This window comes from Dreissena polymorpha, chromosome 8, assembly GCF_020536995.1.
Source record: "Dreissena polymorpha isolate Duluth1 chromosome 8, UMN_Dpol_1.0, whole genome shotgun sequence".
NCBI classification, from domain to species: Eukaryota; Metazoa; Mollusca; class Bivalvia; order Myida; family Dreissenidae; genus Dreissena; species Dreissena polymorpha.
In genome coordinates, this window is record NC_068362.1 from 54,160,386 (window position 1) to 54,183,880 (window position 23,495).

Sequence of the window (23,495 nt, forward strand, 5' to 3'; positions counted from 1 at the left end):
CCTTTGATGTCACCACCAGTATTTTTTGGTAAACATGATTAAAGAAGGAAAACGTTTGTTTATTTCACAGTTTGAAAGTTACTGGTCGTGTATGTAAAAACTCGGCCACCAGTGTTAAAGCATGTTCACGATCTAAACATAAATATCTAGATTATTTTAAGAATAATACCTTATGTGCAGAACTGTTTGTAGGAAAAAAAAGCGAGAAATTTATTTACATACGAAACAAACATATTTGATCTTATTATTTTAAACCACCGAAAATTAACCATTACATAAACATGAGGTAGTTTGCCAACATAATGAATATGTTGCCCAGCTCTTGCCACGTGGAGGCCACCTCTTGTAAGAGCCACATTATTATATTTTTTTAACTGCTTTAATTAAGGTATTTATCAACTAAATGTTTAAAAACATATATAAAATACAAAACGATCATGACCTTAATATATAATTTACCTCCATCGATTAGAAATTTAATAGGTTGCAAGCCTGGATAATTAATAATAACACTTTGCAAACATCGTACATTTAAACAGATAATTTAATTAGTACCAAACAACTCAATTAATGTACATCAAAATTAATCCACAGTTTGCAAATAAATGCCCCTAATGTTATTGTAAGCCGATAATAGGTGTCATTAACACCTCGTTGTAGGTATACCTCCTATATAAAATCAATTTACCGAAACATCCACGACTTTTACTCTATAAATCAATTTACCGAACTGGTCATTTACCGAAACATCCATAACCCTTTGTATGTCCACCCAAGTTTTTTTCGTATTACTTTAACAGTCGCAATGGACAAGCTTATACCAAATACGTAAAGGATTTTGTCTTGCACTTCAGAGGCAGTAAGTTCGTTATTTTTTCTGTACAAAAAGTTCACAAACTCGTAATGTTCATTTTTCACCTTAATTGTTCGGTGGGTGGGGAGCTGTCGTTCCGAACGCAGTCTCGCGATTATTTTTCTAATTCCTCTGTCCGTAATTGAATACGAATCTTCCAATCTCAATCTCTTCGCAATCACCACTGAATTGTATCCAGCAGAAAACAACTTCTTTATTTTTGATAGTAAAAACCTCGGAGTTCTGTAAGGCATTTTATAACAAAATTTGGGAAGAGTTTTCTTTGTTGTTGTTGTTAAACTAACTTCCGCCAATTGCTTGATTTCCTTTAAACTAAACCGAATAAAACATCCACGGATACTTTGCACTATTAGTAGATTGATAATTTCCTTATATTTGAGGTCTTCAACATTTGAAATTTTATATAAAAGATATTATATATTATACGCATATTTTAGAACGAAGTTAAGATGGCGGCGTTTACGGTAGCTCGCGATAATAACCCCGCCTTTTCACCCCTGCGCATGCGCAGTACTAGCAAAAGCTTGCATTCTAAACCCCGCCTTTTCACCCGCACGCATGCGCAGAGTGCTAGCATCCCTATTCAGCCCTAATAACCCCAAATAACCCCATAAAATCCCTAAAAACCCCTAGACGGGATTGTTAGAGGTTAACCCCTAAAAAAAACCGGATTGTAAGAGATTAACCTAAAAAAATATTCGACCCTAAACAACCCCTTATTTGCGGAACAAAATCCCTAACCCCACTGTATATCGCATGATAATAATTTTCTTCCGCCAGTATTGTCGCCAAGTTAAAAATGCTTGCCCCTTTTAAACAGTAAAGCAAAGTTTATCGCGACTAAAATAACAGGTCGTCGTGTTGTAATGGATATGGTGTCCGCCTAACGACCGGGAGGTGACGGGTTTGATCTCCACTGTAGGGGCGTTTTTTAGTCCCCCAAATACATCAATAACTTGTTCTAGGCCCAGAAACAGACTCGAGAGTGTTTCAAATAAGTAGTAAGCTTTTGTTTAAATGCAATCGAGCTAAAATAAATAGGTTTAAACTTAAACTAAAACAAACCAACTAAAACAAGCCGTTCGGCAGCATTTTAAAAATCAGTCTACACAGTATACACTTGGATTTTATTTGTATAAATACAATGTGAATGCAAGAAAACATAATGTTATACTATCATATTAAAATCACAGTCTACACTGCATTCACTTAGTTCGTATCTGTATAGTAAAACGTTGAATGCAAGAATACATAATGTTATGCAATAAAATCACAGTCTACACTACATACACTCAGTTCGTATCTGTATAGTAAAACTTTGAATGCAAGAATACATAATGTTATGCAATAAAATCACAGTCTACACTACATACACTCAGTTCGTATCTGTATAGTTAAAAGTTTAAAGCAAAGAAGCCATAATGTTATGCCATAAAATCACAGTCTACACTGCATACACATAGTTCGTATCTGTATAGTTAAAAGTGCAAGAATACATAATGTTATGCCATAAAATCACAGTCTACACTGCATTCACTTTGTTTGTATCTGTATAGTTACAATTTGAATGCAAGAATACATTATCTAATACCAACCAATGCGAAAGACATCGGACCTCGGACAAATCCGATAAAATTCGACGAGGTCCGATAATATTTCCCAAATTGTCGGACCTCGTGTCCGACAAGAAAAAAAAAAAAAACAATATGTAAAACTTTGATTAAAAATGAACACGAAACTAGGAATATTAAAAAAAGGTCTAATTCATGTTTATTTTACTTCGATAGATTATTTAACTTTAAAATCAATTTTCCAACCAGTCGAACTGGCTGTCTTTGCTGGTGACGTAACAAACTCCAAGCGCGATTCTTAGAACCAGTTAAATATTGCACATTGTTTCGTGACGTAGGCGACGCATCAATGACATCATGGTTGAATTAAATTTTACTGGTTTCGAGCATTGTGATGATCGTAAATAGAAAGCGGGGAACCACACGACCGTTGCCTGTCCCGTGTCAAGATTTGATGAAGAAGTAGATTAGCGTTTAATTCGTACTAATATTCGCTCTATATATCGACTTTACTTGCTACGGAATTTCTTAGCTGGATCACAAAATTACAGCTCCCGCGAATAAAATTCGTAGCGAGTCAAGTCGAGATATGAAACTAATATTAATACAAAATAAACGCTAATCACTTTCTTACTGATATCATGATATGGCTGGAAAGTGAGCGGCATTTAAAATTTAACAACTTTTAATAAAACGGCGAAACATACTTGTCTCGGCACGGACGAAAAACGAGGTCCGATAAAATCTGGCGAGGTCCGACAAATTTTAAAAGTTATCGGACCTCGTGTCCGACAAGATTTTTGCGTCTTTCGCATTGGTTGCTAATACCATCATCTTATAATCACAGTCGACACAGGATACACCTAGTTCGTATCTGTATAGTTAAAAGTTGAATGCAATAATACATAATGTAATGCCATAAAATCACAGTCTACACTGCATACACATAGTTCTGTATAGTTAAAAGTGCAAGAATACATAATGTAATGCCATAAAATCACAGTCTACACTGCATTCACTTAGTTCGTATCTGTATAGCAACAATTTGAATGCACGAATACATAATGTTATGCCATCATCTCATAATCACAGTCGACACTGGATACACTTAATTTGTATCTGTATAGATAAAAGTTGAATGCAAGAATACATAATGATAACCTATCATATTAAAATCACAGTCTACACTGCATTCACTTATTTTGTATCTGTATAGTTACAATTTGAATGCAAAAATATATAATGTTATGCAATCATATTAAATTCATAGTCTACATTACATACAATAAGTTTGTATCTGTACAGTAACAAGAAAACATAATGACATGCCATCATCCTAAAATACCCAGTCGACACTGCATACACTTAGTTTGTATCTGTATAGTTACAATTCAAATGCAGGCATACATAATGTTATGTCATCATATTAAAATCACAGTATACACTTAGCTTGTATCTGTATAGTTACAATTTAAATGCAAGAATAAATAATGTTATGCCATAAAATCGCAGTCTACACTGCATACACTTAGTTTGTATCTGTATAGTTAAAATTTGAATGCAAGAATACAAATGATCACCCATCATATTAAATTACAGTCTACGCGGCATTCACTTAGTTTGTATCTGTATAGTTACAATTTGAATGCACGAATACATAATGTTATGCCATAAAATCACATTCTACAATGCATACACTTAGTTTGTTTCTGTATAGTTACAATTTAATGCAAGCATACATAATGTTATGTCATCATATTAAAATCACAGTCAACACAGTATACATTTAGTTTGTATCTGTTTTGTTACAATTGGAATGCAAGAATGCATAATGTTATGCCATAAAATCACCGTCTACACTGCATACACTATTTTTGTATCTGTATAGTTAGAAGTTGAGTGCAAGAATACATAATGTTATGCCATCATATTAAAATCACCGTCTACACTGCATACACTATTTTTGTATCTGTATAGTTAAAAGTTGAATGCAAGAATACATAATGTTATGCCATCATATTAAAATCAGCGTCTACACTGCATACACTTAGTTTGTACCTGTATAGTTACAATTTGAATGCAAGAACACATAATGTTATGCCATCATATTTAAACCACAGTCTACACTGCATACACTTAGTTTGTATCTGTATAGTTACAATTGAATGCAAAAAAAGATAATGTTATGCCATAAAATCACAGTCAACACTGCATACACTTAGTTTGTATCTGTATAGTTACAATCTGAATGCAAGAAAACATAATGTCATGCCATCATATTAAAATCACAGTCTACACTGCATACACTTAGTTTGTATCTGTTTAGTTAGAATTTGAATGCAAGAAAAGATAATGTTATGCCATAAAATCACAGTCTACACTACATGCACTTAGTTTGTATATATAAAGTTACAATTTGAATGCAAGAAAAGATAACGTTATGCCATAATATTAAAATCACAGTCTACACTGCATAAACTTAGTTTGAAGCTGTAGAGCAACAACTTGAATTCAAACAAACATAATGTAATGCCATTCATATTTCTTCAAAAATACATTATAGTAACACATGCAACGAATCATATGAGATTATATATATAAGTCAATCATCGTCTTCCTACGCTTAGACGCTAGCACAGGCATGTTTATGATGTATGTATGGCGAAAAAAATGCTTGACATAATTTATTTGCAAATAAAAGAATTGTAACACAATAAATATTACTAAGTAAAGATAACACTGTCATAAACTTAACAAAACATGAACATACATAAAAACAACTATGGGATTATTTATTTATGTGTCATAGACGGTTTAATGCATGAAAAAAAAAGTATAAATCAGTATCGTTTTCAGTTTTTGCGGAAAGATATCTTATAAGAAACTCAATTTATATGTTTAATAAATCATGCTTTTTTACAAGCGTATAAAAACATTTATCATAGAACAACAAGTAACAGCCAATTTAATAATTACACAATAACAAAGACAGCATATTCATGTAAAAACGGAACAAGCTAGTTGCAACAGTTAAGAATCGCACTGTCTTACTCAAAATAATCAAAATACAGTGGTCTAGGAACTGAGTGATTTTACGTACTTATGGTTATTTTTATATCAAGTTTTACATTTATTTTCATGCGCTGACCGACATACACACTCAATTTACATGGTTACTATCATATTTATTCACTTTGTTAATTGCTTTTAGATTGTTCATTTTCCTTCTTTTTTCAATTTTACACATCTGATTTCTGGTATGCAATAGCTGATTGTTTACATATCGACAGTGATAGAATCTTCATAGATCACTTATCAATTAATCTATGTTCCATCCAATTAAATCAACACAGCCGATTAAAAAGATCGCAATAATTTTAATAAAGAAGAAATGTGATAAAAAAGACAAAATCACTTATTGGATCAGATTAGAAAAAATCACTTCGAAGGTGACATTAAATATAAAGAGATTATCCACTGTATACGCAGGTACGACATAATATATTGGCCTGGTATGTCACCTTTGAGGAACAGACTGCGTCGCCGTTAGATGATCCCTAATCCTTTTTTCTTCTTCAGGTTTTTACCAAATGTTTAAAGATTATCGCAAAAAGCATTTTGAGTGCTGACCAAGTATCCTCAAGACTGAGTCATAAATGGTGCCTAACGGATGGAAATATGGGTTTTTCAAGATAAAATGTTGTGACCTTATTTTTGGAAACACGCTAGCAAGATTTAAACTCGTCTAGAGATTGTCGCGATAAAGATTCTGGTCAAGTTTCATCGAGATTGAGTAAACATGGCAAAAAGTTTGTTTTAAGATTTGACCTGGTGACCTCGTCTTTTACTCGCGTAAATCTAGCTTCAAACCCGGCGAAGATATTTTCAAAATAATCAATCTGAATAACTTTCAAACAGATTGAGTGATAACTGTTGCTGTCGCACAATACCCAATTCAACCTCGGCCGAGATATTACAAAAAAAAAAGTTCATACCAGGGTTCAGCACGATTGACACATAAATGGGGCGTCATTTAGCCGTTGTTCTGAGCACTCTGGTTTAGCGGGAACCATTAAGCGGGACTTGAGGACAATTTCATTACCTCAAAAACGTGTTTTCGTCTGCAATAAAATTCAGCATCTCTCGAGTCATTATTATGTTCTTTATTTTGTGTTTGATTTGTATCGAATGTTTAGGGCGAAAACATATATATTTTGCATCTTACAATACATAAATCTAATAAAATAGGCAGGCTAAATCATAATATTTTTTAGCATTTTGTTATAACCATGTAGACACACCTGATTGTTTAGATAAATATATACCTGAAGTATTAACATATCTATTAACATACTTTAAATGAACTCTTGGCAAACAATTGCCGTTGCTACTTTGATCCTTAAATGTGATACACAATTTAATTGTTCCTGTGAAAATATTCAACCTTAAAATATATTATGGTACATTTATTATCTTTGAAAATTATTCAATCTTTAAGAGTTTTCAATACCTCTCAAAATTGGTTTCCCTTCCCCAATGACTTCTTTTGCGTTATAATATATATTAAATATATTTAGTGATAGCATTCTTTGATCAAAGATAGTAGTGAAAAAATAACCATTGAACCTTTTATTCTTTCAACTTTTAACACATGTATTCGCAGCCCTTATAAAACGTCTGTTTCATTTTAAAAGAGCTGCGTTTAGTGATAGCATCTCTTTACGTACATAACATAAGACACCACCGCTTGTCATCTTCAAATATTAAAACGATCACAAACCATTGCTTATTTAAACTTCGAGGATGCCATGCCAGATAAATAGTGCGCAACACGCACTACATGCATTTAAAAATATCTTATGGGTGGTCATCTGATAAAAAAATTGTCTTTGATAGAGATATCAGTGATTCAATTTGTTTTTAAAAACAAAGTAACTTAGGTAATGACCTGGTCGGGATTAATCCACTTTCTGTCATGAAATGTGTTGATTGCTCTTGTTTTATTTATTGTTAATGTCAATGACCTGCGTCGATAAATAAAACAGTGTAAATGTCAAGTTGATACTAGTTTTGTATACATGATCATTTCATAATAGGCGTGGGAAAGCCAACTCAATACCTAGCATAAGATACCATATAACTAACAGTTTATACACGAGAGACAAAACAGTTCATACAACACAAGTTATATGGCGTCATGTTTGTTTGTGGCAAAATATTTTGTCGAATCTTCTTTCTTAAATAAAGTGAAATGTTTTTACTTATTTAAAAGGTGTGTAGAATTTAAAGTATTTCTATACTAACGTGTATTTACTCTGTATATTACACGTTTAATTTACATTATATCCATTTTAAAAAGTAGACCTAAACGATGACGGTGTTTGTTTCGCAAACGCCATCTATGACATTAAAGGAAATCTATCCGTGCTATTTATATGTACGAGTATATACTGACATTATTACTATTTATAACACTGGAGCATGTAATAAGGCGCATGTGGACATTCGCTTGGAGCTAATATCCCAAATCTTACCTGTTGTAATCTTTCCTTGCATAATATAAGCAATACAAATATTCCTAAAGTTTAGTAAACACTGAGATAAAAAAAAATGTCGGGATATTACAGCTTTCAAGAAATGTTAATATATCGTTAACAAAGAACATTGTCAGCAAGTTTCAACAAACGTTTAACATGTCGATATAGTGTGTCGCAATCATGCACCTAGAGGTCAATCGTAAAATTTGACAACATGCAAATTACTCGTCACAATTTCTTTGCAATAGTACTTTTTCGAATTACTTGTCTTTATAATGTACACATGGCGTTTAGCGGAACGTAAGACATGTATCTCCAGCCTTTAAGGTCCAGTTCACACGTAAGAGGTCAAATTAATATATACCCATGATGCTGTAACTTCGTCCGTGATCAGGGTACGTAACAATAGCCTGTCGAACATATTTATCGGTTGCTTTATTCGTCAGACACTGCCGAAAGATATGCTCCAAATGATATTCGTGTGATACTGATCTTTTTTGCAACGCATATGTCTCTAGTTCAGATATACGAGATAATAACCTTCAAAATATAGACGTTGAGACATAATGGCTGAAGACCGGAACTTTATCATTCAACCAGCATTTTTTAAAACATGCCTCACATGTGAACCCTGTTGAATAGAGTTATTGCAAAAATGCAAGGGTCCTATGTCCAAAGGTCAAGTTAACATTGAACTGAATAATTACTCAATTAATAGCATTTTTAAACGAAAACGACATATTGCAGAGAGCCATTAGGAAATAATGAATTAAAGCCACGGACTGTTTGAGAGTTTAATCAAGTTGTTGTGCCTCCAATAAAAGCTACAGTATTTGTAAAAGTACACCGGTAAAGCTGTTAAGTATATTTTGATGAGCATTAACATAATCTCCACTTGACGCATGATGCTGAACATACACTTCGTCCCCTGCATTCAGTTCCACAATTGAAGTATCCGAGGAGCAGTCGTTGTAGACAGAATCCCCTGCTAGTACCCTCCCAATAAGGCCGGCGTTTTTCATCAAATCAAGTACTATATAATGACCATTGTCCGAGCAGACAGAAACCGAAAACAGGTAGGTGCCATTCAAAGGTGCAAGGAATCCGCCTAGGTGTCGATGATAGGCGTTACCGGTGTTCAGTTGTACGTCATCAAAAATGATGCGCTGGTTTGCACCTGGACTGATAGGGGAAGTTAGGTGTGCTTTAAATGCCACCGGCGGATGATCTGAATGAATAGGCATGACATGAATTACTTATAGAAAATGTTTCATTCAATATATCATATCGATAAATAGGTTACACTTAAATTTACTACATTTTTCGAATATAACGTACATATGTGTTCAATGTATGTGCAATTATACCTTTTAATAACGCTTAAATGATTATAAGCATGACGTAAGTGCACGCAAATTACCTAACTATCAATTCTGCACTTATCCAATTGATTTGCTTTGCCCGACCAATAAAACTGTCGCTCATCCCATTTTTAAGCAGACAGTTTTTACAAAATATACATTGTAGTTATTACGTATGTTTACACATGACGTGAAGCCCTTGAACCTTTCTTGAGATCTGCATATAAGAAATGTGGTGTTTCCTGGATGAAAAAAGCATTATTTGTTATCACCCTTTCACCGCTTTCGGTCAATTTGTGTTAAAACTATCACTTACTGCATTTGACTTGCAAGTAATCATATTTCCGTAGAAGGTCTGCATTCTGCAATTCTGTCATAAAATCAAAATAAAAAAATAACACAATGTATAACCAAAATGAAGCCAGTGTGTTGAGCTGTAATAATATATTCATTTAGACATGGAACGCAGATAGAGTTATGCATGTATAAATGTTAGCAATATAAGTATGTATAAATATAAATATATAATATATCATTTCAATGTCGCCGTGGTGTAATGGATATGGTGTTCGCCTAGCGTTCTAAAGATCTCCCTCAAACACACTAAGTACTGGCCCCGGAAAGCGTTACAATAAGCCTGAGGCTTTTGATTCAATCGAGCTAAAATAAAAAGGTTTAGACTGAATATAAGCCACAAACACTGTAAAAAGCTAATTAAATGCATGTAATGACAAAATGTCAATAACAGTTGGCAAATGCGATGCACACCAGTTTAATCCACTGCAATAAAGACATAAATGTGTTTTTGTTTATGACAGTTAACTATCGACGGCCAACGGCAACGGTCACGGATAAACAATGGGTAGGAATTACATCAGTGGCACAAGAAATTAATAGCTATGCTCCACCCATCGACGAAAATTTGCATTCAATCAGGCGTATAAATGAAGTCATCTTAAAGGGACCGTCAACCACAAATGACCAAACAGAAAAGTTCTAAAATATTGTATTTGTTTACAATTATTAGTTTATATTAATTAAAATATCACGACTGGTATATTACATTACTTGAAAAAAAAATCATATTTTCAGTATATACGGTAATAAAATTTCGCGATGTGAAATCGAAAGTACATCACGAAAGTAGGTGACATAACGATATTCACACTATACATAACGCAAGTAGATTGATCATTATATATATATATGATATAAACAATTCAATACGCATGCACATTTTGCATTCCTTGACTTACCACGCGACGATGATGATCTACTTGCGTTATTTATAGTTACCTGGTATTTGTACCCAATAAAATTTATTACCGAATATACTAAACATATGAAAACTTAACAACTTTCTTCAAGTAATGCAATATACCAGTCGTGATAGTTTAATCAATATAAACTAATAATTGTAAAAAAATACAGTATTTTAGAACTTTTCTTTTTTCGTCATTCGTGGTTGACGGTCCCTTTAACATGAAACAATACAACATCAATATTATTCATCAAAATCTATCGCAAGATGTCAAATTTATTTGTTAACATCAAATTATATAAAATAAAACTAATAACATAATCAACAATTTACCACAAAAAAAATGGAAATAGAAAGCGGTTCTTATTTATTTACACACACTACATTTAATGGACACGAGAAAGAAAATAAAAAGAATAAAACTGGATTGAACGCATTGGAACGGTTAAAACAACGCATGGTGTGTTAAAACAGGTTCTATAAGTCAACAAATCTTACACTTGCCTCGGCGTTATTTGTGAAAGAGCGTTATTAAAAAACACATATATACTAGAAGTGCATTACTTACTTAAATCATTCACTGTACTTGTCAAACCATCCAATCGCTGCAAAAGTTCCGGAAGATCGACCTCTACAATAAACCGTTTGCTCGGCACGGTGCAGTCAACAGCCAACACAAGCAGGAAATAGACAGCGACGTTCAGCATAATGATTTGCAAATTAGCATAACGTAACATCTTTCTCTTTAAATACTCTTCGTTTGTGGAATCGATTCCCGCTACCTGTTGCGTTCACAGACACGTGCGTGTTTTATCTTGACTTTCATCGTTTTTGTTCTTTGGGGTTAAACGAAGTCAAACATAGTTGGACTGCTAGGTCCTCAACTGTTTGTCGAATATTTAAAGGTACATTGTTTCCTGTGTGCAAAATAACACTATTCATTTTAAAATGCACACAACATTCACGTATTGATATGTCTGCCCGTCTCCTAGCCGTCAGACCGACCAACACCACAAAAACACCGAAAGCTTAAAGGGGCCTTTTCACAGATTTTGGCATTTTTTTAACTTATTCATTAAATGCTTTATATTGATAAATGTAAACATTGGATCGTAAAAGCTCCAGTAAAAAATCAAGAAAAAAATTAAAAAAAGGAAAAGAACATTGCCCGGAGCAGGTTTCGAACCAGTGACCCCTGGAGTCCTGCCAGAGTCCTGAAGTAAAAACGCTTTAGCCTACTGAGCTATTCCGCCGAGTACACATCGTTCACGTATTTTATACCTTATATAAGCAATCTTCGTAGTTTCACAAAATTTAACGACAAAAACAGAACTCTCCAAATTATTCAATCGTTTCGCGTTGCAACGCTTTATATTTCTAAGGTTTTAAAATCGTCAAAAGATGCATATACTGGCTATATTAGAGCATGGTTAATGTTTAGTATTACTATTTCCTCACAAATATCATAACTAAAACGAAAACTTACGAATCGGAAACAACTTTTTTCAATTTTGTCAATTTACCAAAGCGTGAAAAGATCCCTTTAATACATGAAAGATCTCTATAAACCAAAAATTAACACGTTTACAATTTAAAAAAAAATTGAAAAGGACAGAGGTGGCTATTTTGTCAAAAGAGTACTTTCAAAGTGCAAATTGTGTCAAAATGGCACTTTCGAGTGCACAGTCGTATCTGGAATGATCCTCGTTGCATATTAATTTTTATGTTATAAATAATTGTTAGGATATATTATTTCCATTATTATTAAACCATGCAAATAAAATGTCTAAAATGAGGAATACTTTAATTACAATGTAACAAGAGATTTATAAACAATAAATATGTCTTTAAAATATATTTATATACTATGTATATTATTTTTTATGAAAAGGCAGGGCGGAGCATCAGAAGGGCAGGGCGGGGCTTCGGAAGGGCAGGGCGGGGCGCCCTTCCATGTAGGCCTAGCTGGAGCACTGCAGTGTCTATGTAATGCCATTATCGTTTATGGGGAAATATCAATGAAAAATAAATCATTCTTCATTTAACCAGACCTAATAATTTCTGTTGCAGCTTTCCTTGTGATAATATTCAACTCTCGGCGTTATAGAAATCCGTTAATTTGTAAATGTGTGTGCTTCTTGTTAGAATGTAGCAATCTTTCTTGTTTTTCAACGTGCCTTAACGTTACAAAAATTCCTAAAATAAAACAATATTTCTAAACAATAAAGTAAACACATATACAGCCAATGTCCCTTATAGAAATAGCCAAAGTTTTAACGCTAGATGTGGCCTGGTAACATAGATTTAAAGAGATACATAATGCTCGTTCTAATTTGTGTGCGGAGCACTTTATTCCATTTTAATTTTCGGCACCGATATCTATTCATACGACACACGAAAACTAACTTGTTAAATGAACATTTGTTTAATATATCATCCCGCAAAAAAGAGCATTTTATATCTTGTAAATTCTATGTTACCAGACCACATCTAGCGTTGAAATCTTTGCTATTTCTATAAGGAACATTGATTTGTTATGTGTTAATTTTATTTTTTCGAAATATTGTACACAATTTTCGTTGATTTTGAGGGTTTGTGGGCTTTCAATGTATTTAACAACAGATTCCATCAAACTGCTTTGTTCTATATCGCTTGATAACATGGTGAATATTACATCCGTCAATTTTTTTAAACGCATTGTTCGATATTAATCGTTGAATTCTAGCATATAAAACATGGCGAGTTTAGAACACAAATACATGGTGTCAAACAATTTATAAAAATCTGTCGAAGAAAGGAACGGCAAATGAGATAAGACTGGTTTATAGGTGGTGCCATTGCAAGGGCATAGCTAGCATTTAAACATGGTGACGGAAAACATTTTTGATGCTAAAAAGTACACACACAATCACAAAGCAAAGGTGAATTGCTTTGAATAAGATATTTTGTTGTATTTGCGACATTTTTCGCTTAATCTAAGAAGTGAGTCTATTTAAACATTCAAAATATATAAAGCACCATGACTAAACGATTTGCTGACAAGGCTGTCCGGTTAGCCCTGTGGTGGGCCAATGTGCTACTCACCTAGGCGACCCGGGTTCAATCCCATAAGCATATTAACTCTTTAAGAGCTGGAACCGAATTTTAAAGGCCTTTGCAAACAGTTTGGACCCAGATGAGACGCCACAGAACGTGGCGGCTCATCAGGATCCCAACTGTTTGCTGTTCTTATAGTATTCTTTGCACAAAAAAAATCGAAGAAAATGCTAATTTAAGGAATTCAGCAGACGACATTTTAGCAGACGAAAAATTTTCCAGCATGCAAAGGGTTAATTTGGTTGGTGGTCACCGTACCTGACAGGTGGGGTTTCCTCAAGGTGATCCGGCTTCTCCCAAACAACACAAAATCGCACCAAACACTAAAATCCGTTAAGGAAGGTGTAAAAAGCTAGCAATGGCAGCTATAATTCAACATTCACCCAAACTTGTGTGCGTCTGATAAATTAATTTGCTTGGAGTGCTGAGTCAGCTTCCACACATAATGCATCCTCGAGCGCAGAAATACATATATACACATCAATATGGCAAAACAACATGAGCACAAGTGTTTACAAACTCTTCCTAAATATTCTCAATTGCGATTCAAAGACCCTAAAAACATATTTACATGGGCTTTAAATATATATATATATCTATGTAAATGGACTGTGGACTGCTTCTAAGTGATGGACGCCCGAAGATAAGTCTGAAGTCGTTTAAGAGTTTAAGGCGATATCTTCCTCGATGTGTGATAGCCTTCTAGACCGTCATTACCTGATTTTTACGGAGTATGAATATGACATCTTTTTATCTACGCATAATTAATTAGGTCAATGTATAGTTATCTAATATAAGGGCACAACATGTGCCAATTAATCGCCAATAATAATAATTGTTATATATCAGAGATGCGTATAAATAAGAAACAAATGTGTATAAGACCAACCTCTTATTGTGAAAGCAATTGCTTAATTGGCAATTTTTACTCGGTTCAATTATATGTTTAACCAATTTGTACATTTAAGTGACTTTTTGAGGTATGGACGATTCAGCATCTTTGTTTGAGTCTCGCTCGGGGAAAAACCCGTACTTAAAAGGCCTTTTTAAAGATTTTGGCATGCACTACAGGTTGTCAGTAAATGCTTCATATTGATAAATGTAAACATTGGATTTCAAACGCTCTAATAAATACAAGAATAAAATTAAAAAAAGAAAAAAGTAACCCTCAACTGGGCTCGAACCACTGACCCCTGGAGTAAAAGTCTATCGCTTAGACCACTCGACCATCCTTCATCATACTATAATAGTTGTATTTTATATTTTATATAAACAATCCTCGTAGTGTCACAACATTTAACAACATAACTCCCCAAATTATTAAATCGTTTCGCGTTGCAACGCTTTATAATTTCAGGTTTTTAAATCGTCAAAAGAGGCATATATTAAAAGGGTATTTTAGATCATGGTAAATGTTCAGTATTACTGTTTCCTCACAAATCTATTCTGCAAAGAAAATTTGCGAATCTGAAACATTTTTTTTTAATTTTGTCAATTTAACATAACGCGAAAAGGCCCCTGTAATGCATGTGACTAAAGTGTGGTCACAGATTAGCCTGTGCAGTCCTCACATTTTAATTATGGACGATATTTTCGGTCTATACTGGATTTTCGGTAAGACGAGACTTGTTTTAAATGAAACATTCCATAAAAGCGGAAAGTGTCTAACCTGATGATCCTGTGCGGTCGATACGGCACGCGCATGAATTATATAATATAATATTATGATACATTAAATAGTACACGCTCGCTTTAAATAAACATCCATACACATATTCAGAAAACAGTATGATATAATACATATTTTTACAATTATATATCTAGTGTTCCGGAACGAGTTTATTTGAAACTAACCTTTCAAAGCAAAGATTTTTTGTCATAAAAATTCAACATTTAATTCGAAATGTTTTACGTAAGCTTCTCAGAGCATGTGCCCTTAGCCTTCAAGTAGTTTAATTTGATCCCATGTGTCATTTGCGACTTTAAATCGTAAAATAAAGTCGTTGTTATTACGACCTTCTTCTGTAGTTGACTCACCCCTCCCCCACATTGCTACAGTCGTTGGTTTTGAAAAACTTGTTCATCAGTAGAGTTTTTCATGTTTGTATCCAAGCAACATGAAAACACAAAACCAGTATCATAACATGTTAAATCAAAGTATTTGCAACTATGGGTTTTAAATCACGGATGTGTCCATCAAAATCTTTGATAAAAGCAAAATGGAAAACCAGTTTTTTGTTGTTTAGTAAACCCTCGTTCGTTTAATGCCTCCCAGTAATAGATTAAGTTGTTCAGACGTGTCTTTATGCTGATAGATTGAAGATAAGGACTGCAATTTTCGTGTAGAGCCAATAAATAACCGAACACACGATTCGTATGTCAGATTAAATTGTCATAGTTATTTGTTTATCTTGATATGGAATTATCTTTAGGAGGAATGGTGCATGAAAGAATTCTCATGATCGAGTGGGTCGTTGGTGAAACTAATCACACTGATTGCATGATAAGCGATAAACAACAAGTTATCAACTTATTAATAAATGATGATTTATTAATAGAGGATTTAACCGCTGCAAACCAGGGACCTACACTGTTTGTATAGGTCCCTGTGCAAACTTAACAAAAATATCAACAAAATAAACAATCACATCGCATCAAAATGGGCTTCACAATGTTTCCTTGATCACGTGTCCAACTGTGTCCCGATGTCCAATAGAAACAACGCCTTCTGGTTCGGATATGACGTCACTGTTTTCCAATGATGAGACGTTCATACTTGAGTAACACGAGTCTATTGAACTATCGTGGCTGGGATACGCGAGTCGATAATTATTTGCAGGAACGCTTAAACCATCGGAGTATTCTCGAGACAGCAGGTTTTGATTGGCAATGGGTGAAACACCAGGAGTGTTCAGCGGGTATGACGACAATTTCCTGACGTTATTTGCCCTCACAGGTGTAGACATGTTATGTTCTCCGGGCATCTGATTTCGGACACATCTTTGAGGAACTTTCAGCGCCATGTGTAAATGGCCACTTATTGCGCTAATCGTCTTAGGGTCTGCATATTTCTGATTGGTGAGGTACGCTAATACCTCCCTTGCACAAGCCTGGAACCCGGATGTGTAGGCTATCGACTCGGTTGTCTTGGATACTGAATTTTGGCGCTGTTGTTGGTGCTGCAGATGGAAAACTGTGAGGTCTAGAATGTCAGCCTTGTCTTCACGCGTCATGGGAAACGTATGGGGATACGAATAAAAATTGTATTGTGCATTTGGGAAATATAACAAAGACGTATAACAATGTTTATGTATTTTTGTATGTATGATATTTATGCTGATTACCGGTTTTTGTGGATAGTTCATGTAGGCTTCACATCCATAATAATTTCACAAATTAACTTCACTGTATGATAATGTAATACACACATATTGTACTAATTTTGAGCCCTTTACGCCTTGCCTGTGCTACTTGTATGTGTACACATAAGACTTGTATTCAAAAACATACTTGGCCACATGCAAAACAGGTGCAATTTGCGGTGATGATGACAGAGATAATGACCTTGTCTTAATAGTTACTTTTATTAGAAATATGCTGGTGTTGATTGAGTAACTATTTCCGCAACAAATACCGACAGTTGGTCCGTTATGTCTACATTACACATACATCTTGAATTTTTAACTAAATAAGTAATAACATACATGCGTTACCTACTCTCTAATGGTATCCGCTATGAACCGCTTCAGTTGGTCGATGCTGTGGTTCATGCGCTCCCGTCGCTGCTTCTCCACCAGCGGCTTCCGGATCTGAAAACACAGGATCCCATGGCGTTATTGTTGGAGCTATATAAGATGCGTGAATAGCAAACCATGTTGAATTATGCAAATTTTGAGTTTAATTCTATGATAATGGTAATATTTCGTCGGTAGTTAATTAATTATTTACATATGTACAATTCTTTCTGTAAATTCACCTTTTGTGATGTACTGAACAACACCGTTCGAGTATGAAATTGCAACTTGTCTTGAACCACTTGCAAAAATGCGTTGTGTATAATATTAAATGCGATCACGTTAAAAGCTGACGTTTTTAAATATGTATTATTATAATATGCCACTGCTTCGTTTGGTATTTACGTAAAAAAAACTTCCAGAAAAATGTTAGATGGTAATGGATATATTTCCCTTTTGAATGGTCAACAGATGTAGTCTACAAGACAGTTTGCAGTATGTAAAAACAAGTTCCATATTAAAATAACATTCAATTTATATTGATCTTTGATCGAAGCTCGCCTTTTTCAAATAGCTGGAGTTCTCCTTTCCACATTTGTGCAATCCAGACATTTTCATCGTGTATGGAAACAGCGAAAGTAACTAAAGAGAAAATCTACTATTTTGTTACTACGAGTTATGTATCAAGACTTATATACTCCACTTGCAAGTGTCAGTTAATGGCACGAGTTGATCGTCATTAACACGTCACGTGGATATCCTTAATTAGCAGCAAACGTGTAATAAACGCGTGACAAAAACGTAACACTTTAGTTAAACGAGTCAACGTGAGTATGTATCAATTAAAGACCAATTGGTTATATAAATGAAAGAAACAATTAAAGTATTTTTCCAATAAAATAACACTATACTCAAGTTAACTGATATTTTGTCGGTGGATCGAGTAGAAGTATGGCACATGGATTTAATAATAGTTATTATTTTCTGATTCATGTAATAAATACTGGTGTTCTCTCCAAACTTGTCAATCCAACCTGTTCGAAGCACCCGACATATCATATGTAAAGCGACTATGTATAAGCATCAATTTAAAGTAATACATACTATTTAAACTTTTCCATTTATTAGTTATTTTTAACATATTTTAACATAATTCATTTTGATTAATTAAATTAAGTTAATATATTATAAACTGTCTTATAAGCTATGCGTTATGTGAGTAAACAATCAAATATTGTGGCCATTGATTTGTAAAACAAAAAAGAACTGTTAAAAAATAAGCTGATATTTTATTTAATAAATACCAGACGTTAAGTACCCTTCATAAGCCCAAAACATACTGAATTGAAAGTTACAGATAAAATATACCATTTTTTTATGCTTGTCGGTACTTATTAAATCTTTTTATTACAACCTATTTTGAAATAAAATTGTATTATTTTATTCGTAAGCGTCATTTAATTTTGATCTCATACGCCTGTCCAAGTAAACATAAACATATAAAAATGTAAGCATTTTCTCTGACCAAAGGAGTAAACAAATCATGTTTATTAGAAAGTAAACAACACAGCTTATACAGAGGTTTATTTTTTACTTGAAGTCTTGAACAAATACTTACATCGTATGTCCATCTTAATATATCAATAAATGTACGAAACATATAGTATCTTATATGAAGCGGATGTATTTATGACAACATACTTTATGAGCTTCCGTCTCTTATAAAAGAAATATACAAAACGAAATAACACACCTGTGACCACATAAGTTTTTGCACAAGCATGTATATAGGGACTATGTTTTTAAACTTTACAAACAATAAAACAAACAAATATTAATGTTATATATAAAACTTTTTCTCAGGCATAATGTCAATATGGTAGAATAAAACATACATCTTTGATTTACACTGTTTATGTATAATTTTATAATTTAAATTTAGAATAATTATTGCTTAATACTTTTTTCAAAATATACCAAAACAGTCCAAGAGACCTTGATATTTTCCGTTGTGATTCTCTTAAACTTCAAATGGTAGCCTTCACCATACTGTGGCTTAATAGTTCCATCCTATGTATGATATAAACGTCATGAAAGTTTAGTGAGAACTTATAGGACATATACAACAAAATTGAAAATTCATGCTAAAAATTGGACCTTGTAGCACTGACCTGGAGTTGGCATGACTGGCGTCTGTACATTGTATGCATCATCAAAACACTTGAGATAGGGTTACATTATCAAACTTTTAAGAGCATATGGGATCGTCTATGAGCCGAGCGGACACAATTACTGTAAATAAAGGCTAAAATGGAACCTTGATGACTGGCTTATAATGAATTCATTCATCATAAGGTCCCAATGAGCAAAACAAATGATCAAAGTTTCACGTCGATTCTTTTAAAAGTATTATGGATATGAAGACAAAAACATAATACATTTAAGTGTGACCTTAACCTAAGGTTAGAATGACTTCTTTTCTTAATTACCTAAACACTTAAGGCAAGTATTGTGTAAATAAATCCTTCAAAAAGTACAGGTATGTTAGATATCGAGTGAACACACAAATGGAGGCTCAACAACTTAGGCATTCACGTTTGACCTTGAACTTGAGCTGGCATTACTACTAGGTACATATATTTCATTCAGTATCGTTAATATTTAAGCAGTTTTCCTGAAAATATGCAAAGGGTAGAGTATATATTTATCCTACTGAGAAGACTGACAATGAATGACAGTCCTTAAATCTCCCCCGTAAAGCTTTGCGATGGGGAATTATAACTGACGAACATAGAATATAATTATGTATCAAATACATAAACACGTACCGACATTCTAATCACTCTCGTCAACACCTAAATAACGCTCGATTGGTCATTGTCGGCTCGGGTACTACTTGCATGTATCCCGGGTACATGTAATTATACCTACATGTACCGCGGGTACGGTAAATATACTCAAACGTACCCGGCCAATATTTTACTCTGCCCGAGTTTTCTTCACGCCCAAAAACAGATGTCGTAAAACGCGCTACCGATTACCGTAATTACGAAGCACACTTCTTATTTTATCTGCATCAACATCCTTTTTGAGTATGAGTTTCGATAATATAGAGACCATTTAACAGAAAATTAACATAAATATGAAAATTAATAAGTAAAAAAAATAGCCGACAGCGACTGATTTAGCGTTAAAATTCCCGGGTACGTTTTAGTATATTTACCGTGCCCGGGGTACATGTTAGTATACATAAGTGTAACCGGGGTACATGTAAGTAGTACCCGAGCCGACAATGACCAATCGAGCTTAACTAGTTCGTTATTTTGAGGGTATAATTATGCGCATTGATTTTCCGCTTTGCGCAGTATCAAAATCGCAAAATGCCAAAAAATGTAGGTTCGACATTTGAAATGGGAACAATCGATTTACTTTATTATTTGAAACGAGTTGGCAAAAAAAGGTAAAAAAGTAGTCCATTGTTTGGATAAAAGGCGCAATGCCGAAACGTTAATATATGGAGTAGAATAAGAGGATTGGTTATTATTTAATGTCCATTAGGATAATTACACAGAACCTAAAATAGTGTACAGTTTAAGAAATAATAGCTAAATATTTGATCAAAATGAGATATACAGAAGTTAATGATATTTAAAGTGTTACAATAAAATATATTTGAAGATGTTTTGAACAAAGAATTGTATATTCAAAAACTGTACTCGTTCACTATATCGAAGATCTATCAAATAGCATTTTAATTTAATTGCTAGATGTTTGAATGCGCATATGTATCATATAATTATTTTTTTATATAAGCTGTATTCCTTTCTGCCTCATAATCAATACTTTATTTCCAACATTTTGGTCTTAGATATATCAATACACATTTATTGGTGGAACTTCGCTTTGGCTTATATCAAAGTCTTCTACCAGTAATAACATATTTTCAGAGAAAAGAAATACAAAACAAATGTTACACGCGTAAATATCGAATGTTACAAAGATCTACGAATAAACTTCGATCGATCTCTGAATGGTGCGGCAAAGCGGTAAATGCATACATTTGTATCAACACGAAACAATGTTACTAAAATAAAATGCTACATAGTTTTTTAACTTGATTAAAATAACCATGATTTAAGTTAAGAGAACGGGTGAAATGGGTAAAAAAAAAACTCGTCATATTTAAATGAATAGTGTAGCTAAAATGACCCGAGTCATGCGAAATTGGTCCTTTGCCATATGCATCCAGCATAACACCACACAACTCTGCGAGTCCGCGAGTCCGATCAGAAGCTACGCTGTCGGATATAACCCATTTATGCCTAGTGGACTCTCCCATCTTTCTAAATTGGATCAATGTATTTCCAAAATTACGGATGTCTAGTACATTTATTTCTATATTTAGACTATTTCTTACAGAAATTCCTTTAAGCAAACAGCGCAGACCCTGGGTCTACGCTGTTTGCCAAAACCTTTTTTCTAGACGCTCGGCATAAATGGGGAAAAACTACACAATAGTTTGTGATCAATTAAGTGAGCATGGGTGGCTCTAGACTAAACTGCTCGCATGCGCAGGCTGATCTTTATCTACGCTGGCTTTAAAATGCATTTTACCCATTTTCGCATGACGCAGGTCAAAATGTGTCAATTATTACTTCCTATTGATAATTGTTTGTTTTTCATTGATATTGATATTGAATATAAATGGTGACGATAGTGATTATGGAGGTGGTGGTTGTGGTGACGATGATGATGACGATGATGCCGACGACGACGACTTCGACGACGACGATTATGATGATTATGATTATGATGATGATGATGATGATGATGATGATGATGATGATGATGATGATGATTATGATGATGACTTACTTGCTGTTCCGTCCAGGCAGCTTCTGTAATTTCGATACATGTTTGTTCACTTGGCTCGGGGCGAATCCTTGCTGCACTAATAAAAAAGTATAAATGTTCACTCTTCTTTCACTGCGGAAAACTAGCCTTTTGAAGTTAACAATTACAGTCTGTACACAATGTCTGTTTATCAAAAATACTTTCACAACGCCTGATAATATTGACAGTAACCACCCAATTATTGAATAGATTTGTAAAATCGATCACGATATCGGAAACATAAATCGCAGTCTAAATATAGTCGCGAATGAACTAGTTCACGGTTGAATAATCAAGCGATATTGATCGATTGATCTTAGGCTGAGCGAGTCCAAGGTTAGTTTAAACCAATTTATTTGAGCTCGATTGCATCGAAAGTCCCAGGCTTATTTAAACGCTCTAGAGGCCGTTTCCTGGGCCTAGAAGCAGTACTTGGTGTATTTGGGGGCGATCTAAAGAACGCTCCCCGAGTGGGGATCGAGCCCATTACCTCCCGGTCGCTAGACGGACACCATATCCATTACGCCACGTCGACCTCAAAGGTAAAAGTGTTCAAGGTGCTAAGTGAAAGTATAAAAATATGTACGCCGGATTAAACGATAAACCAAGTATAATTGCATTGCAGAAGCAAGCTAATTATGTTCACTATTTGATACGGTGTCAATTTATAATTGTAATTTTTTTATTAAAATGTAAGCGAACAAAATAATGTTATTCAAGCATCAGTGAATTTCTCAACCCAGTGAAAATATTTTAAAGAATATAATAAGGGTATAACGAAGAACAAAAATAAGCATTTGTATCGCAATATACAGATCAACAGGTTTCCCCCGAGTATATGCAATTATGTGCATGCTAAAAATCTCGGCGACGCGAATTTAATTTCATTTAAATTATGTTTTTCAATGTTAACGATATTTGAATGAAAACACTGTCAACTGTGTTATAAATATCATCTGTTGGTAATGAGTTGTACATTTCGTTAAAACGGTCTTCACCTGTCCCGCTTAAGAAACATTTCCATTATATTTATTATTATATAAAACTATATTCCTAAACAGATATCCGTCGTTTACATCGGCAAAGCCAGCCTATTTTACTATGGATGTACATACGGCAGTTTGAATTATTTGTTGTTGAAGTGATTTGCTAATAGATTGATGGAATG

At 34.0% G+C, this 23,495-nt stretch overlaps 2 protein-coding genes across 3 annotated transcripts; both read right to left on the minus strand.

Moving 5' to 3' along the window:
• Window positions 1-8,762: 8,762 nt before the first annotated feature.
• On the minus strand, window positions 8,763-11,431 carry LOC127842593 (heavy metal-binding protein HIP-like). 2 transcript variants are annotated; one of them, XM_052372184.1, is made up of 3 exons: window positions 11,173-11,422; window positions 9,660-9,713; window positions 8,763-9,210 (listed from the first exon to the last, which is right to left on the minus strand). In XM_052372184.1, the coding sequence occupies exons 1-3, from the start codon at window positions 11,339-11,341 to the stop codon at window positions 8,807-8,809; spliced, it is 627 nt and encodes a 208-aa protein (XP_052228144.1). In that variant the 5' UTR covers window positions 11,342-11,422; the 3' UTR covers window positions 8,763-8,806. The 2 variants fall into 2 exon arrangements, with proteins under 2 accessions (XP_052228144.1, XP_052228146.1); XM_052372186.1 differs by lacking the exon at window positions 9,660-9,713 and having other exon boundaries at window positions 11,173-11,431.
• Window positions 11,432-16,246: 4,815 nt separating this feature from the next.
• On the minus strand, window positions 16,247-22,531 carry LOC127842504 (uncharacterized). Its single transcript, XM_052372034.1, has 2 exons — window positions 22,310-22,531; window positions 16,247-17,509 (listed from the first exon to the last, which is right to left on the minus strand). Exon 2 carries the CDS (start codon window positions 17,063-17,065, stop codon window positions 16,367-16,369), a length of 699 nt encoding a protein of 232 aa, XP_052227994.1. The 5' UTR covers window positions 17,066-17,509; window positions 22,310-22,531; the 3' UTR covers window positions 16,247-16,366.
• Window positions 22,532-23,495: the final 964 nt, after the last annotated feature.

Coding starts and splice junctions, on each gene's coding strand:
- LOC127842593 (XM_052372184.1), bottom strand. CDS start 11,341: ATGTTACGTTATGCTAATTTGCAAATCATTATGCTGAACGTCGCTGTC. Junction 9,714..11,172: donor AAGTACAGTGAATGATTTAA/GTAAGTAATGCA, acceptor ATTTTATGACAG/AATTGCAGAATGCAGACCTT. Junction 9,211..9,659: donor TTACTTGCAAGTCAAATGCA/GTAAGTGATAGT, acceptor CTATTCATTCAG/ATCATCCGCCGGTGGCATTT.
- LOC127842504 (XM_052372034.1), bottom strand. CDS start 17,065: ATGAACTATCCACAAAAACCGGTAATCAGCATAAATATCATACATACA.